This window comes from Seriola lalandi, unplaced genomic scaffold (genome assembly GCF_002814215.2).
Source record: "Seriola lalandi dorsalis isolate HSWRI2012SDOR001 ecotype SW California unplaced genomic scaffold, Sedor1 jcf7180002054972, whole genome shotgun sequence".
NCBI lineage: Eukaryota > Metazoa > Chordata > Actinopteri > Carangiformes > Carangidae > Seriola > Seriola lalandi.
In genome coordinates, this window is record NW_019525660.1 from 925,940 (window position 1) to 944,932 (window position 18,993).

Sequence of the window (18,993 nt, forward strand, 5' to 3'; positions counted from 1 at the left end):
GGGGGTTGGAGGGTTGCGTGATGCGCACGTTTTGCTTCAGTGTCCCCTTTTGACTGGAAATTCCCGTGTGGATGTGCGCATTAATTACTGGTTTAATGGGAGTATGACTAAAAATGTAAAAGAAGGATTAGGAGAGGGGAACGCAGGCCTACGTCCGGTCGGTCTGCTCGCTCGCCTCACTTAAGATGCTGAATGGAAAAAAAAAAAAAATCTGTCTGTATCTCAGGAAACGGATCTATAAAGAACATTTGCATCCGAGCCAGCTGTTCACTTCATCTGCACATAAATCCGCTCCACCATAGGTCTGTCTGGCCCTGAAGCAGCCTGATGCATCAATTTCCATCACCTCTATAATACTCTGTTTTGCAGATATGTTAAATTATAGAATGATCATGTGTGAAATGGCCCTTAAATGAGCATTAATTGGACTCTAATGTTACTGATTACATAATAAGCTGGAACAGGAATCAGTATCTGTGGCTGCAAATGTAGCCTATTTTATTTAAATTACCTGCCAGTAAGTGGGTTTAGTCATGAATCTGTGGTCGTGACTATTGTTTATTTTTGCGCGCACAGAGTTTAGATAATAAGCAGTTGAGTTGCTTGTTTTAAATTACAGGTTGGGTTTAGGCTAATTGACCCATTCTATGTTTTGCTTGCCTGCATCTCAAATGGTGCAGTGTAACCGTAAACGCGGCGGGGCGGGCAAACAGGAATATCAGTGTTTTATTTTTTTAAATTTTTTTATTTTTTTATCTTTTTTTAAACACAGGTTTTCTTTTTAAAGATACCACAGTGATGATTTTTTTATTTTGTTTGATTGTTGTTGAAAGTTGAGAGGCTACTAAGTTTGTCCTCAGCTAGACTACACAGGCACAGGCACATACATACACAAACACACCCCTTTAAAAGCGCGCGCGCACACACACACACACACCCACACACACACACACACAAACACACACAAACATACACGCGCGCGGGGTCCCTCTGTGAGCTCAAAAGAAGGAGGAAAAAATGCGCCACTCTTGGAGCGTCTTTCTAGGGGGAAAAAGTTGAGGAAGACAGAAGAGGACGAACCAAGGGGAGACTCTGATGAAAGCGCCTCCTTCGCCATTTCTCCTCGCACTGTAAATAGATGGTTATTTATGCGCATAAATGAAACAATCCTAAAAGGTAGCGCTGCGTCTCCTTTTTTTGGATAACATAGCCGTGGGGGAGCCACATCCATGCAACCCTCATATTTCCGGACAGAAACTTAGACTTCAACGGTACTGGACCCTGAAGTTGACTGAATTTTCTGCTGTAAACACGACTGCTGGTGTCTGAGTGTGTCTGGACGGTGGAATTTAACTCTTCACTACAGAATAAACGACGGCTGGGCAAATAAAACCCCACCGGTGTCTACAACTGGTAAGTGCAGTAGGCTATAGAGGAGCTGCGGGCACTTCTTTTTTTTTTTCTTTTTTTTTTTTAAAGAAACTGAGATGTGAGTTAATGCAAGTGGAGGAATTTGTTCCACCTCGAGTTTTTTTTTTTCTTTTTTTGCCTGTCCTGATGTGAATTTCAAAGCCGTGGCTGTGCAACATGAAGGAGCACGAAGTGATGTGAGAGCGGGGTCCGCCATACAGGTCGGCGGGTGATAATGATGTATCGTTAGAGGTGATGGAGTGTGGGAAGTAAAACGAGGGGGTAAACCAGACAGTACTGTCCTCTGGTTGGCGATGGTTTGAAATGATTAAATATCACTTGAAGTATCCAAGAATTGGATATTTGCGCATTTTGGCGTCATTGTAGTTTGTCAGTTTGGTGCTCTGAGTTTAAAAAGCAACGTAAATTCCATGAAAAGGCATTAAAATGTCTGTATACCTGACAAACAAAGCGTCTCAACACTCGCACAGTAACACAAATAAAGTGGTGAGTTCACGCTCTTGAGCAAATCACCAATAACAGTGTTCACAACAAGTCGGTAAAGTGAGTTCAGATGTGCATCCTTTTGCAATATAGTGAAAAGAGAATGGGTGGGGGGGTGAGGGGGGCGTTCACGGTCTCACGCCTTTAATTAATACAGGACCATATGGTGGAGGTTAGTCGATTCATCTCCCGGTAAAGGCTGCAGTCTCATGCTCTACTGTGTTAATTTCAGAAGTAAAGCCAGTGTGAGGCAATGCCAGCTTTCTGTCTGCACTGGGCCGGATGCCATGTGAGTCACTGATGCACATCAACTGTTGGTGGTGGAGCGTCCGTGAAGTGAGAATGAATGGATGAACAACATGAATATCAGCAATCACAACATCCATACAAGCGTCCACTGCGGCATTTGATGAAAAAAATTAAAGAGAAATAAATATTTAATACCACAGAACCACCATTTATAATTATTTCTGTTAGTATCATTATTATTATTGATAATATTATTGGTGTTGAACGTGCCACATTTATTTTAAGATATTTATAATGCAAACATATGAAAACTGCAGTCTTTCAGTTTTTATGTGATCCCCTATTTTGGAGAATTAGATAATATTAATTTCATCATCTAAATTTACGTGCTTGCAAATTAGCACAATAATATAAATTCTCTTTGACTTAAACGTCATTTATTACGTTATTTGTGCATTTAGTTTATTTAAGCGTTATTAATTAAGTATTTTTTATTTGTCATTTGTTATTTTACTTGTAATTGTAAAGGGAAATATACGCCCTTAATTTCATTTCATTTTTTTTCAGCATAAAAAAAAAGATCAAAAAACATCATTCAATGCTGAAATTTAGCACACCAGAATAAAATACAGTAAAATATCTAAATAACGCGGAGCAGCCAGGCAGGGTGATATATTTGAGGTACCCCCTTCATTAAATCTCACTGATTAGATAACACGGAGCCGCATACAATAACCTTACACCTTACAGCCTGACCCCCACTATTTCATTTTGCAGTGGGGATATAGGGGAGGGAGGAGAGGAAAGGTTGTGCAGGTACACACCGTGTAAAACTTAACCTCCAATATCTGCATCTTCTGAAATAAAGAGAAAAAAAAAACCTCACAGATGATGTAGAGCAGGTGAAGAGAAGAAGTGAGGAAAATGGTTAACAGCATGACTGCATGCAAATTCCCCCGACTTGAATTATCATAAGCAAACAGTGTGAGCCTGGACTAATAAAACCCCATCTGTGTAACTTCATATCGAAGTAGTATGAGGGCTGCGATAATGAATTTTGTAATATCCCACCGACAGACATCTCAATCAGACTCTAATCCCGTGATTTTACTACGGAATCACTGCACTTCCAACTGCTGCAGGCTGCACCGAAACACAAGATCCGGCTCATGCAAAACACGACGGATTTTAAACAATATATCAGACTGTACAAAAAAGAAATCTTGCACTGGTAAAAAAAAAATAGAACAATACATGATGAGCCATAATATGACGTTTTAGACTCTAATTTGTCTTAAAACAATGATGAGAAAGAGCTTCTGGCTGATGAGATTTTTCTCCAATAAAAATCATCTTGTTTCCATTATTTTATTCTATTTTTTTTTTTAATCATATGAGGCTTTCATGAAATACAGATGGGATTTTTCTGCCGTAGCTACAGTTTTTTCCTGACTGGTAAAATTAAATTGGAAATAAATCGATCACTGACGCATTTTTACAAAGAGTGAGACTTTCAGATCAGAGCAGATTCGTTTAGAGAGCACCATCGCTGACATCCCAACTTTGTTTAATGTATTTTATGCATTTGCTTCATTATAACAACACCATTGTATTTTAATTGTATGCATTTTAAATCTTTTCCTCTAGACCACCAGCATTTTTCTGGTGTCATCCTTTGAGCACACCACTATTCTTTTAGGTCTCATATGTTGACTCCAAAATTACTGACTGCACAGGCAGAGCTGTATGACAGTGAACCACACAGGAGGTTATTTACCAGCCTTAAAGGCTAATTATGGCTCTTTTGTCTGTTTTTACAGAAGCGGTTTCCTCAAATTGCCATAATGGACTCCCACTGCCGCAAACTGGCCACCACCTGCGCGCAAATAGGTGAGTATCTGATCCACAGGAATCAGTGTGACGCGTTTCCTCCAGCAGAAATAATAAAACAGGGCTTCTTTGTTAATATAATATAAAACATAGGCTAATATTTTCCATTTCAAATCTGCATATAAATCATTAAAAAGATATGCTGTCCTTCATTTAATGGTCGTCATGGTAACACACACTATAGATATTTGTATATCGAGTGTTCCTTTCCAAACATGGCCTGATTATTAATTACAGCGAATATTTTATTCTAACCCTTCCCGTCTACAAATTCTATTGTCAACCGTCAACATTTTTATAAAGGCTAAAAGTAAAATGAGTTGACATCTTCTGAGAAGTCAACGTAAAACTAATATTATATTATTATTAATAATAACAATAATAATGCAGTTATTAATGCACCTTCAGATGTGGCACAAACACATTTTTGATCATAATCTGATTTTGTGTCAAATCAGTGAACTGATGTGGTAGTGTGATGGTGAGCTACTGTTTCAAATGTATTGCTTTTTGTTAAGTTTCTTAAAAAATAAACTCAACATCTTTAATTAAAAGGTAAAAATAAAATGACGCTGGAAATGTATAGGCCAAGCCATCACTTCTGTTTGAATTCTCACATTATAATCTCCAGTTGTTCTCTTCACAACTTCAACTTTAAGACTGTTGAATAATAGTGAAGATGTGATGGTAAAAAAAAAACCTGTTTCATATTATATTTTGCAGTGAATTTCACTAGTTTGTTCAAAAGTGGCCACAGATATTTTGGCCTCTTCTCTTGTCACTGTGGAGGCATTTAGGGTGAATCCAGGTTGTTATCTGTCTTAGAGGGACACCTGGTGGCCAGATGTGGACCTGCAGCTGCAGTGCTGCACTTGAAGCTGGCAGAAAACACTGAGCATCATCCCAGCATGAGATAAGGCTGACAGCACTGCAGCGGCGTTATGTGATGTAATTAAAAGAACCTATTTATAAATGTTATTATAGCCTTTAGTTCTACTTGCTCGGCCTTTGGCTCAGCAAAGTAATACAGCAACAAAACACAGACTTTAATGCGCCCCCCCCCCAATAATCCTCCTTAACCATTTTCAGATCTGTTCTCATAAATGCTGCTTTCCAAACTGACATCCCCGAAAGAAAAAAAAACGATAACAGGACTAAACACAAGCTGGAATCCTGCGCGACAAAGTGTGGGATTTATTAATTATTCTCCAGTGCGGAGTGGAAATGACATCGAGTCTTGTTAGGGTCTTAAACGAATAACCAATAACCCTCATTCTGTTTCATTTAGCCAGCATCGACGGGACTGTGCGACAGAGCGCAGGCTCGTCATGGCATAGCTGCACATTGTGAACGATCATTGATTATGAATAATAAGAAAACTGAAATATAAAAACACGGGGGGGGGGGGGGGGGGTGTCAGAATGATGCTTGCAAATATAGACACACCAGCGTCAACTGTTCTGCTGTATAATATATGCGGCGCTTGTTGGATTGACTCCGGGGAAAACTAAATGTATAATGAAAGCCCAGTCGTGAGGAGGAATATACTAATGGAGAAATCTGATGTCTCCTTAATCCTATGTAAAAAGCCTTGTCGTCTCCCCCTATATTGACTGAATTGCTAATTAATGGCCCTCTATGACAGAGGCCTATTGCGCGCAGTAATCCGCAGAAGTGAGATAAAGCATTCAGAAGGTAGAAATGAAGAGGAAACCGATAATCCACTTCAAGTTTAGTATTACAATACGGCTGGAAGGAAAAAAGGAGCAACAGACTGACCGCTGCTTTCCATCAAATAAGACACAGGAAATAGGATTTTATTATTATCCTTATCAAGGAAACAGTAACCTGATTCTGACTGAACGTTCAATTTTTTAGAATTACATGTTTATGTCATTATAATAATTATTATTACTATTGAAATAAGGTACTCATTAAATTTTAACATGTATTTTATTTGATGTTTAGAAATGTCAGAGCATGATTGTTTTATGTATGCATACACATGTAATGTGTTAATAATAATACATCTGTTACTTTTAAATTATGCTTGAATGATCCGAACTAAAAACATCAATCATCTTAATTCAATGACTCAGAGACGATCCAAAACAAGGTTTTACTGCTCTTTGAGGGTGATTGGCTCGCTGCTTTTGATAAAGTATTGCCCCTCCCTCAGTGTGTGTGTGTGTGTGTGTGTGTGTGTGTGTGTGTGTGTGTGTGTGTGTGTGTGTGTGTGTTGTAGGCTATGGTCTGCTGGTATTTATATATCAGGGGCTTTCACGGGATTAGCCCAGTAACTTTTCAACAGCGCCAAATCCAAATGTGCTGGCTGTAATGGGCGTCCGCCTGGCCACGTGGAGATGGGAAGTGTGTTATTTGATGATGGTGATGGTGATGATGATGGTGATGATGATGATGATGATGATTTTCACTTGCACACTGCTATGAGTCGCCCTGATTGGCGTGAATGTTGCCTCCTCTCTATAAAATCGCTCCATGACTTCAATCACCTGTTACCCAGCTGACATTTCTCCACCCTCAGTGTCCCGCCTTGAAAATTAAAGTCACATTTTTTTTGATTGAACATGTTTGCTTTGCTTTAACGCGTCACAATCTTTGGGGAATTATAGGTTAAAAGAAAAAGGAAAAAAAGCAGTCATATCAATTCAACTCATTAAAAGTCCTACTTCAGAAATTCTTAGGCAAATGAGAGTCTTATCAGATTAAAACAGGGGGGAAAACACTAGAGGAGTGCTCCCTGAGACTGAGGGGTCCAAACGCAAAGTGAGGAGGGAGATCCAGTTAAGCTCTGATGAAGTAATCCGTCGTCAACAAACTGAGTCTGCGCGGCGAACTAACTGTGGCTCCGTTGGTTTGATTTAATGGATATTTGAACCTTAACTCTAGGGAGGTCAAGAGGGTCGCCTCATTTGACAACTAGTATGACTGACACTGCTTTCCCAGTGCACGGAGGCTACATACGGGGTTGTGGTGAATAGTGAATCACTTTGGTCACAGTTGGGTCACATTTTTGAGGCATGTGATGAAAATGCACATTATTCATCCTGCCTCAGTTTGTCGCTTTTAAAGTCATTTTACCACCTTTTTTTTTTTTTAAACTTCCTGTGTCTTCACTGCCTTTGAATGAACATATGATAGCCTACTTGAAATTCTGCATCCCCCACCATATGCAGCACGCCAGTATGAGCTGCACCAGCTGCACATGTGCTCTTTTTAACATACTGTACATGTCTGGTAGTTAGCGTCAGTTGACAAGTGCGCACAGACAGTTTTTGGAGCAGGCTGGCACCTCCCTCCTTTTGAAGTTAAAATCGCGTGTCCCTCCGCAGGATCATTGTGCTGTAGGCAAGGAGGTTGTTGTTTGATATTCAGTGTGGATTTTTTTTTTTTCATCTTCTTTGTGCTTTCAATACAATCCTCTCAGTAGCTCGCTTCATCCACATCGACTCCCTGAGTAAACTGCGGTGACAGAGCCTGCGAGCACGCGGCTCAGCTTGGGTATCAATAGAACTGCATCGTTTTACTGGGCCACTGGACCCATCTCATAAAATGAGGCCAAACTGTGTTATTTTCATTTTTATTTGGTCTTGGGCTGCTGCGCAACGACACCTCGGAGCGCCTCGGGTACACCGTGCGTCCCATCTCTCTTTACATGCTTTTATTTGGAAGAGAAAAATAAGCGCCAGCCCGGCATAAACACATTGGCAGACATATCTCGTTTCTGCAAGCTCCGGTTGGTTGGGCACACCGTCATATCCACATGGATGTGCCTGTCAGAGAGAATATGGGCGGGCGCAACTTGGTGACGTGGAGGTCTGGAGAGAGGCGCAGTTGGATGGGCAGTGCGCAGGCAACAGCTGAAATGAACAGAGAGCGGTGTAGTGTGTGTATGCCTCTGGATCTAATATCACCTACCTGTCCTTGTCACTCTGATAGTCAGCCGAGGTAGCCGCTGTTTGCCACCGATGCTATGGCAGCACTCAATGGGCTATTTTAAAGCATTTACCAGCTTAAACAGAAAGAGGGTTTCTGCTGAACCGCAAGAGGAGCCGCGCTGCTGTGCGTTTTTTGGAGAGCTGAACACATTCCGCCGTCGGACTTTCCGCTTATCCTTCCTGTACTAAAAGGGGACTTAATCTGCTTTTGACAGCCAGTTGTGCGATCTTTTACCCATGAACTCTATGAGGGATCCATTAAACACAGAACATCACCACCTAACAGGGAATAAACTTGCCTCCACTCACTACACGGCTCTGGCGATGGCCTCTAGTTTACAGCCGCTGCAGCGGTCTGTGGACTCTAAACACCGGCTAGAAGTGCACACCGTGTCGGACACGTCCAGTCCGGAGTCAGTCGGTAAGAACCGCCCGGGGTGCAGATGTTCTCTGCAAGGCGCCGCAGATGTCATCTTGATATCAAACAAAAGATGGCTCCCGTGAATCAGCGCACAGCGAGTTTTACATGCATGCAGATAGCAGATTACAGCTGTCATTTTTTTTACTCGGATAATTAGTTTTGATGCTGGTGTGTGTGAGCGCGCGTGTATGTGTGCGCGTGTGTTGTGAAAAGTTTCCGTGTCATGTGAATGAAAGAGAGCTTGTCCTGTGTCAACTAAAATTAGTCAGGCATTTACTCAAACATTCAGTGTCAACATTAAATCAAAATATCAAGGCAAGTCGCATGAAATGAAGGACAATGCAAAAATTCAGACCACGAAAAACTAACTCAGTTTATGAATCAGAGCGTTTCCTCTCCAGTGCAGGCAGACTGAACAGCTCATCCATTTCCCAAGAGTGTCGTGGATTCAGGAATTTTTCTTCCCTCACTGTAGCACAAAGGCCTTAATCCGCCTGACCCTGACTAAAGTAACTCGTTTCCTCTTGACAGAAAAAGAAAAGATCCAAAATAAAAACGACGACTCCTCAGATGACCCCTCTAAAAAGAAGCGGCAGCGGCGGCAGAGGACTCACTTCACCAGCCAACAGCTGCAGGAACTGGAGGCCACTTTCCAGCGGAATCGCTACCCGGACATGAGCACAAGGGAGGAGATAGCCGTGTGGACCAACCTCACAGAGGCCCGGGTCAGGGTGAGTGTTCCCCTGGGTGTAAACAAAAACAATTCGTGTGTATAATTTCGGGTAATTTGTACCAATTGCCCGGTTCAACTATAAATATCCTGCACCTAAGTGTTATTACGCACGGACACCAAACTTTACGCACGGCTGAAATTTCCTTGAAAATAATTTAGGACACAGTTTTCAGCTGAAAACAAATAATTAGAGTCTTGTTTAAATATACTGCTGCTTCAAGCTCAATTTAATTACACTGTCTATGTTTATCTGTTAGGCTAAATATAATTACAATCCACTGCACTCACTGCAACATAATCTATCTTTGTACAAATTCATTTGTTGTTCTCGGCAAACTTCAATATTTCCAGTGGTTTATATATTATAAACCGGGAGAAAACTGCCTGTTTGTTATTTGCCTGTTAAGTGCAACAACACATTATTAACGTGAACGGTTCCAGTCGGTGACAGATACCAGTCGTGTTCGCCTGTTCGTGTGAAAGAGGTGCAAAGCTTGTATTTTGCGATTGTCGCCCTGGTGTTGTGTGATGGAGGTCAGCCTGTTTGTGGGAGCCTGCGGAGGAATACACATCCACCGCCACATTAAGACAGTGCAGTGACAGCCCCGTGTGGATTCTGCTCAGATAAGGACGGAATCAAAGAAGAAGCCACCTTGGATTTATAGACGTTGCGATTATCAGGAAATAAGAATTCATTTAATTTAAACTTCAGCAGCAAGTGCAAAAAATTAAATAGGATTTGACTGATAATTAAAATATAGAACTGACTCAATACAATAAATACTAAGAATTACAGAGGCTATAGTGGATAAATAATCCTCTAATATAATCTCTAACTTTCTAATTTCTCTGCTCCAGGTTTGGTTCAAGAACCGGCGAGCCAAGTGGAGGAAACGGGAAAGAAACCAACAAGCGGAGCTTTGCAAAAACGGCTTCGGCCCGCAGTTCAATGGACTCATGCAGCCCTACGACGACATGTACCCCAGCTACACGTACAACAACTGGGCCGCCAAGGGCCTCACGTCGGCCTCCTTATCTACCAAAAGCTTCCCCTTCTTCAACTCCATGAATGTCAACCCCTTGTCCTCGCAGACCATGTTCTCGCCGCCCAACTCCATATCCTCCATGACTTCCAGCATGGTGCCATCGGCGGTCACAGGCGTGCCGGGCTCCAGCCTCAACAGCCTCAATAACTTGAACAACCTCAGCAACCCGTCTCTCAACTCGGGGGTGCCCACGCCGGCCTGCCCCTACGCGCCTCCGACCCCTCCTTATGTGTACAGGGACACTTGTAACTCCAGCCTGGCCAGCCTGAGACTGAAAGCCAAGCAGCACTCGAGTTTTGGATACGCCAGTGTGCAGAATCCGGCGACTAATCTGAGCGCTTGCCAATACGCCGTGGACAGACCAGTCTAATACCTACCTGCACTGCAAAAAATAACCACCCTAACAAGTCATTAGAGGCTGGTAGTGACGCTTTAAGTGTTATTTTTCTCGCAAAAGGGGGGTAAGGAAATCTGGCGAGGGGATCATTTTACCTTTTTTTTTCATGTGTTTAGGGAAATTTCTTGATCAACTGGCATTTTCTTGGTACTAGCTGGAATATATTCTGGCTTTTTCATCAAGATTTTGCCATTGAACATTCCCCCAAACGTTCAAGAAAAAAACAAAAACCTGTGAGATTATCCCCATCGCGCCACGTGGGTAGATTTAATTTTCATTTATTTCAGGAAAAGAAAATGTGATTTGTAATGTTGATTACAAAGACTAAATGGCTGGTTATGGTGGTCATTTTTTGCAGTGTGTGGGTAATCACAAACAGCCGGCCACAGGAACAAGAGACTACTACAACTACTTTTTCATTTTTCAAAAAAAAAAAAAAAAAAAGGGCACTAGAAGACTGAACCACTGAAACAAGCTCAACTCCAGGTCGGAGTGAAACTGAAATGGGAGTTTTTAGGTTTATTCCCCCCTTTGATGATGATGACGAGTCCAGGCCTCTGCTTCACACTGCGCCACAGTACAGAAAAAAAACACAAAAACAAACAAAAAAACAACAACAACAACAACACAAGCCTGGTTCATTCTCATAGCTCGTCATGAGGGTTTTTCCTGATGGATTTTGGACGTTAATTGTTGACTGAAAAGGTTGTATATATATTTGAATTATCATCTCCTGTTTGTCGAGGCGAATGCGCTATAACCCTCCAGTTCTCTCCAGGTTCAATTTATCAACGCATGTGGAAAAAAAAAAAAGAGAAAACCCTAAAAAGGAATCATGTTTTGCTTGCAAACAAAAAGGGAATGTACATACTAAAACGCACCAGTTGTGTGTTTCTAACATATTATAAATTTATTATTAATGTCTGTGTGAATATCGATTTAGAATAGCAATTCTGGATTTAAAAAAAAAAAAAGAAGCATCAAAAATGTTCCTGCGACAAATTATTTGGTTTTTGCTCTGTGTATACTATTTGGTACGGAATTATGTTTTTTTTTTTTTTTCAACATCCAAAAAAACTATTGTGTTTTATTTAATGGAAGTAAATATATTGTTCAAAAACATTCTGCTGGAGGACTTTTATTGAATCTTTGTGTCGGTAGTCCGTTAGTGGAGTGTAAAGCAATGACAGTCCTGTCTATAGCCTTTCGATTATGTGAGTAACTTGTGCGGCTAATCTATAGAGGAAAACAATGGGCCGCTCCAATACACATAGCAGCGAGATGCTCCGTCAGATTAACTGCAGAATACATGTCTGCCTGCTCAGCCAAGGGTCTCTGCTGGTCACTGGTGCTTGAAATAACACGGGAATCAACAAACAGGAGTTGGACCACACAACAATGACAACAGTCCATTAGAGTTTGTTTTTTCTCCCTGTGTTTGAACTCAGGGGGATTCTCTCAAGTGGATTATTAGAAAACGTCCTATAATCCACAATTTTAAATAATCACTTGATTTAATTAATGTTTTAATTGCAATTCTACAAAAGTGTAATTGTCCAAATTCATATTTTTACTGATGAATTTAATCTCTATAATTTAACCATAAGCGTTATTTGTTTAGAGTTTATGTTGTTATTCATATAAAGTCTTGCTCCTTTTTTTTGTTCCAAACATCCAGATGATCTCCACGCAGCCTGCCTGCCTCGTGCATGCATCTGTTTGCCCTTCTTTTGTAACTTTGCACTTTTTTAAAGTCATGCATTATAGTGCGTAAAATGCGCCAAAACAAAACAAAGCCACGGTCTAGGGAAACTATGATTCACAAGCCTGAGCAAACAAGCTCACACAGAGGTATGTGGGCCGATGCTGACAGCAGGAGGCGAGGTGGGGAGTGGGAGGGAGGGGGGGGCGAATGCAGCTTCATGGCTGCAGGCAGAGCCGAGACACCGGGGGGAAAGCACCGCAATGCTCCCCGCTGAAAGAGCCAGATAAATAGTCCCGAGTCTGGGTTTGCAGGCCCGAGCTGAGTGCACTTTCCAGCTTCCTAATGTCGACCGTGTGAGTTGTTTGAGTTTGTGTTATTTTAAACGCTCTGTATGATTATATGAAACTGTTGTCACAATTAAAATAACTGGGATATTTTTTTGAGAAAGGAAAAAAAGCAGCCATTGCAGCACTCTTGTTGAAGGAGCTGATTTAGGATCTGATGTCATGCTGGAAGAGGTCACCTCTCAGGGGGGATTTAAAATGAAGAGAAATAAATCAAGAGTTAGTCTAAATGTTGTTTTTTAGAAGACCACTGTTAAACAACAAACACAAGACAGCCATTCTTCTCTTTCAACACCAATGAATTCAAGTAATTTTCTTATCTGCAGCGCGCAGTCTGCGGCCTGAACTCCTCACTCTGCACAATTACATTTTCCTGAAGAAAAAAAAAGCAAAAAAAAAAAAAAAAAGCTGCGCGCTCTTTTGTCTCGTCACCTTTTGATGGAGTCGGTAACGCGGAGCAATAATCAGCTGACAAGGGGGGATAAGCCTCGGCTGCTGTATAGGGGCGAATACGCAAGTCTGCAGCCTCAATACACATCCACACAATCAACATGTGAGGAGAGGATGACCTGAAGAGAGGAGGCTTCAGTGGGAAATGTTCATTTGGCTGAAACGGCGCTCAGGACTGCGGACCTTTTCTCCTCTCCTCTTCAGCCTGCGCAAGGTAAGAGCTCATTACAGTTTCAATGCAAAACAACACATGGCTTTTAGCTGCTGCGGCTGCATCTACACTGGTTTATTTACTGACATTTGCAGAGAAGCTTCGCAAAACGAGCTTTTGTTTGTACCGTGTCTGCTTGTACTCTGCTCATGTTTTTTTGTTGTTTTGTTTTTTTTAAATTAGAAATTAATTCAAACTTCAGACACTGCAGTCATTAATGCGTCAAACCAAACTGATGTTCAAGTAGAAAACGATATACTTTCCAGGCATAACCACGCATTAATATCGCCTGAGAGATACAGCAGACGCATGTAGTTCATGTTCCAACAAAGATGCAATTCTCAGTATGTGTTTAAAGCAAATTCACACACCTCCCGCCGCCAGTTTTTGGTATAAAACACACTAGTACATCTTAATGTGAGATTTGTTCCGCCAGCATGATTAAAATAAAAATCCAATGGGAGGAAACACACCCGAACCGACACAGCTTTCACCTCAACACTCCGTTGGGAATTGAAGAAAAAAAAAAAAAAAAAAAAAAGCGAGCAAGTGCAAATATCCAAACATGTATCGTTACAGCCCCTAATCAAAATAATTAACAAGCTGTCAATATTCATGCAGCGGCGGCTTTACAACAGACTGGGTGGTATAATATTCTGCATGTGACGCATCAGGGAGCATATTTTCTAATTACACGCTAATGAGGCCTGAATTTCAACTATTGCATTTTCTGAAACGTTACATATTTTTTTGTTGTTGTTGTTGCACAAGTTGCATGACATATGCATGAGACTACTGAACACACACACACACACACACACACACACACACACTCACTATGAAGGATCACAGATATTGCTGGTTGAATTTTGATCAAAATAAAATCTGGTGCAAAACTAAAAATTCTAAAACAATATTTATTTTTCATTAATTAATTTCATTCATTTACTGCATGATGATGGCAACAATTTCATCTTCAAAGATTAATATATAGGCTACTTCAGTGGTGGATGTTAATGTGTGATATTATGACTGTTATGAATGCACAACATAAAACCCTTTTGTAGGACTTGCTTGACTTAAAAAAAAAAGATTAACTCCAGAGAGAACTCCAGAATTAAACCTCTGCCTTTTCAGCCACAAAGAAAAACAAACATGCAGATTATTTAAAGAAGCTGAGTCTTGGGTTGTGTGTTTAAAAGTAGCAGGAAGAGTGAGAGCTGTGGGTTATGAGTTAAGGTATAATGAACACAGATTTCAGATTTACAGAGTGCTGCTGATCAGTAGTTTATTTTTGAAGTAAGCAATAAGGCATCAGGGCTAAATGAGCAAGATTCAATTTCTGCCACCCAGCACCAACACCTCAAAGATCATCAGCAATTTTCAGCTTGTTAAAGCCAAGTTTGTATCTATAAGTTAGATGAGATAAATTGTTTTTTTTATTGTCCCAATGGGGGAAATTAGCTTTTCACAATCTGCACATGCTCCTGTCTCACAAGAAAAACATTCAAATGCACCAAACAAACATAATGGAAATATATAAACATACACCTTTTTTGTATCCCCACATATGTATAATTTAGGGTTGGGGTCCTTCTATATGCGTTTCAGAATATGGCTACATAGAAGGTGCACAACACACAACTAGTCTCCTCACTTTGGCCCTCAGTGCAGCGGTCAGGCAGTAGAGAGGACTGCTGTGTGTCTGGGGGAGGAGGTTGAGGTTGAGGGTATGGGGGGTTTTTTGGCTCTGGACCAATGGCGGCCCAGCGGCTTCAGCTAAAGGTCACATGGTGTGACCTCACACATTCTCACCCTCACCTAAGGCCCGAAGAAGAAGTTCTCCATATAACAAGATGCATGAGCGTCCGTCTGAGCTGAACTCTGAAAACCACACAGTCACTGACCTGCTCGCTTCGCTTCTACAACATGATGCAGGAGAAATTGTTCAATTTTCTTTTTGTTCGCTGCAACAACATTCACATGCGTTTGCGGACTGCAAAATGAAGAAACATGTATGTCTTTGCCGCAGGCTTTGATTTAAATGTGTGTGCTCTGTGTGAAAATATTGACTTGCGGGTGTTCATTCATGCCTCCACGCTTGTGAATAGGTACACAAAGGCATGCATACTTCCTCAATGCTAGTGTCCACTGCATGTATATCTTTGGGTATATGTGTGTGTCTTGTATGTGGATCGACGTGTGCGTGAATATGTACGCGCGCATGTGTGTAAGCTGTGTATCGGCTCCTCTCACAGTGGGGGCTCGGTGCTGTTTGAGGGCAGGCGTCTGGCCAGAGCGTGTGAAAGCAGATAACCAGGGCGAATTTCATGACGCACACACTTCCTGCTCGCTCAAGTTCTATTAAAGAAAAATGAAAACAAAACACACATCTGAGATGTTTTCTCTCCAAATCAATTTCTACACATTAAGCATGCTGAAGACATCAGCAGCACGGCTCTCATGGACCTTGAAATAGTGGGAGGGAAAAAGTGATCCATCAGGAGAGACTCATGAATTTATTTGATAGAGGAAACATACCCTGTGTTGGGTAAAAAAAAAAAAAAAATCTTTCAGAACTAACTGTAGATGTTATATACGTTTCGCCAGGTGAAAAGCAGTGATTTAAGAGCCTGTGCCAGAATATTTTAAAAGCTCGATTGGCATCCTCAGTGTAGAAAAATTGAACCCTGGATGTCACTCAGTATAGCTCTGCTCTGGGGTGTTAATGTTGAAGGTATCTCTGAGCCATTTGGCTCCCCGAGTTACCTTAGTGGGCAAAATGAATACATAAAAAAAGTAGCGAAAAAGTATTGTGAGTGTGTGTGTGTGTGTGTTCGGCAGGTTATTGCAGAAAAAAGCTTGCACGCTCAAACTCCTCTGGATGAAAATGCCATTCAAGTGGTATTATTCAGCATTAAGGTCGACCTACCCAGCTGCAAAGAAAAACCAGGAATACTATATTATGATCCGTGTTGACCACATGAAACGCATCCTATATTTTTATCAGATATTATCCACGAATACATTGTGCATTATCTATAAATATAACTATAAAAAATGTTGAAAATAAAATAATGAAAACACATATAATTCAAAAATAGGCAGCCTGCAGGCACATAGACTACCTAGAGTCTTCCTCATGCCTCTTCATGTTAACCTGACAAGTCTAAAGCTGCTAACATTTTAACCTTATCTGAAGCATCGTGTTCAGACACCTTCAGTTTACACAGTCTGCCCCAGATGGCATCTCTCAGCACTGTTTTCTTTAGGCCTGTCATCTACTGTAACGTCTTAATTGACGTTTACCTCTGTTCGCCGCTGTCAGCCACCCGGAGTCTGTGTCTGACGAGCAGCCTGGCACAATAGTTTCCCAGGCTCCAACTTCAGATAGAAAATTACACCTGAGCGCTTCTGTTTGTTTTAGTTTTTTGTTTTTTTTCATTTTGTGTCATACAATTTCTCCCTCACACGCAGAGTGAATTAGAAAAAGCTGTGGAAATTGTCCAGCGCTCGCCTTCATGCTCTCACCAGTTCATGTGAGTTTAGTGGCCTGAATGAAATCCTGCCTGTTCATCCCGTCTTACCTGAAAAATCAAAGATCAGATAACAACTCATTTCACCATTACAGAAGCAAAATGTGGGAGGATTTCCAACTGAATCTTCATGGTATGCATTAAGACTTGTCTTTATGGTAATAATCCTAAATTTCCCTCTTAAGTAAGATTAGATATTTCAATAATGAGGTTTCTTCATTGCTTCTGACCAGCCTGTGTCAAATTGTGCAAAATATACAAATAATGTGGAAACTTACATGCACAGCCATTTAAAGTGCAACTTTTTTTTTTTGCCCCCGTGAATACAAAACCCTGAACACTTGCAGAGTTAATGTCACACTCTACACACTGATCTGACTCTCCAGCTGTACAAACACGGTATCTTTGGGCATGAAATGCACAATATTATGGGGAGGGCCACTTAAAGAGAAGCTTTACATCATTTATCCCCCCTCTAATGCCACGTTCAGTTCAAAGCTACAAGTCAGAAATTTGTGTTTCCTAAATAAAACCTCTGTGCTTTCATGTGGTTCAGATATTGGGTAGAAAGGAAGAAATAAAGGGACAGCCACAAGATTTTAATTATAATATAATGTAAAGCAGTTTCTACTATGTTACAGTTAAATGTTACATGAGATATATTTGGTTTTAAAGCTGGAAACTTGCCTTTGAAGAGTAGGTTTGAATGAGCGTAAGAATCTGGGCAATTGCTCAGTCTTAACCACAGTTACCTGATGAATTTAAAACTCAGTTATTTCAAGCCTTCGTCTGCTGTCCCAGACCAGGTTTCTGTATCAAGTAGTAATGTTAGATTTGCATTAGAATTTGTGTTTCTAGGCATCAAAATACTTATGCATGCCATTATCCTTTCCCATTACGCAGATAACTGAGGAAACTTTGATGACTCTTTGTCATTTCTTTGTGAGGACAGCATAAATCTTTTGATCTTTTTGTCATACTGAATTGTGCAGTCAGCTTTTTTCTGTTTAAAACAGTCACTAAGAGGAAGTCAGATTTAAAATTTAGCCAACAGCATCTCAAATCTAAATCACTGACTCTGCTCATCACACACACACACACACACACACACACACACACACATTTGCTGGTCTGCACTGCAGACATAAAATTGCCCTCAGAATTTGGTTCAATATATCAACATTCATGTTTGAATTTGTACATGTTTCATTTAAAGGAAAAACATCAAACCTTGCCTATTAATGAACAAATGTCTGCCATTGTTTTATCAGAAACAGGATTTTTCTCACATGCTTAAATGATGTAATTCACAGTGTTTTTGTTACATTGCACATGGCCTAAGAGCAATAAGCTTTTTTGTCCACTACTTCCAGAGCCTGCTGCAGTTGCTGCCCGTGACCATCCTGCCAGCAGCAGCTTGTGGTTAGAGAGAGACCAGCCTATAATTCAACAACTTGTGCCTCCATCGACAGACTGTCATTGAACAAAACATAGAAGCTCTGCCCGCTAAGTCGCTGTAAGTTACTCTGGTGCTGGCTGAAGTGTAAAATGTTTACTCCTTGTAAAAAATATTTATTTGGCTTGCTCCCTTATTAAAGCCAGATGTTGGAAGCTCCAGTTTTCACTGGGGTAAGTTTGGAGTTGTGGTGTTTTGGGTTTTTTTCCCAAGTTTAATTTCTGGCATTCACTTTTTCTAAACACAACCCTAATGGTTGACTGTTCTCCACACATTCTTCTGTTGACGACCAGCTGTTTGAAACAAGCAATTATTATATACAAGCTGAAATGTCTATGTCACTGTTGTTTAAGGTAATAATATAAATATTGATTGCTCTCTTCATTTCTAACAGGGTTATTGTTGATTTATCCTCTTCTTTGCACATTTATGTTTTATTTTTTTCTCACATTTTCCATTTGGCCTTTTATTTAAAATGCACATTATGTTATTGTGTTATTACAATCTCTGTTTATTATTACATTATTATGTCATTTATTAGGTCTGACTTCTTTCCATTATGGTCATGTTAGTCTATATATAGAAAGTTTGACAAAAAAAAAAAAAAAAAAAAAAAAAAAAATTTAGCGTCCTATTCTTTCATTAATTCATAGATTCAATGTGTAATTCTAAAAAAAATAAC

General features: G+C 40.5%; 1 protein-coding gene and 1 long non-coding RNA gene across 3 annotated transcripts in view; both read left to right on the forward strand.

Annotated features, from left to right (window-relative positions):
- The first annotated feature begins 1,029 nt into the window (after nt 1-1,029).
- On the forward strand, nt 1,030-11,731 carry pitx2 (paired-like homeodomain 2). Of its 2 annotated transcripts, XM_023397934.2 has the most exons (4): nt 1,030-1,413; nt 3,984-4,053; nt 8,965-9,164; nt 10,025-11,731. In XM_023397934.2, the coding sequence occupies exons 2-4, from the start codon at nt 4,008-4,010 to the stop codon at nt 10,580-10,582; spliced, it is 804 nt and encodes a 267-aa protein (XP_023253702.1). In that variant the 5' UTR covers nt 1,030-1,413; nt 3,984-4,007; the 3' UTR covers nt 10,583-11,731. The 2 variants fall into 2 exon arrangements, with proteins under 2 accessions (XP_023253702.1, XP_023253701.1); XM_023397933.2 differs by lacking the exons at nt 1,030-1,413; nt 3,984-4,053 and adding an exon at nt 7,852-8,433.
- Nucleotides 11,732-12,569: 838 nt separating this feature from the next.
- The window catches only part of LOC147817105 (uncharacterized), a 9,882-nt gene continuing 3,458 nt past the window's right edge, over nt 12,570-18,993 (forward strand). Inside the window, exons 1-2 of the long non-coding RNA XR_015436641.1 lie at nt 12,570-13,322; nt 18,229-18,371. This is a non-coding gene — a long non-coding RNA (uncharacterized LOC147817105). The remainder of the gene's footprint in view (nt 13,323-18,228; nt 18,372-18,993) is intronic.

What these genes read in the sequence shown, in the direction of transcription:
- pitx2 (XM_023397933.2), top strand. Translation starts at nt 8,250, where the DNA reads ATGAACTCTATGAGGGATCCATTAAACACAGAACATCACCACCTAACA. An exon ending in GTCCAGTCCGGAGTCAGTCG is followed by an intron (nt 8,434 to 8,964) that starts GTAAGAACCGCC and finishes TCCTCTTGACAG; the next exon opens with AAAAAGAAAAGATCCAAAAT. An exon ending in TCACAGAGGCCCGGGTCAGG is followed by an intron (nt 9,165 to 10,024) that starts GTGAGTGTTCCC and finishes TCTCTGCTCCAG; the next exon opens with GTTTGGTTCAAGAACCGGCG.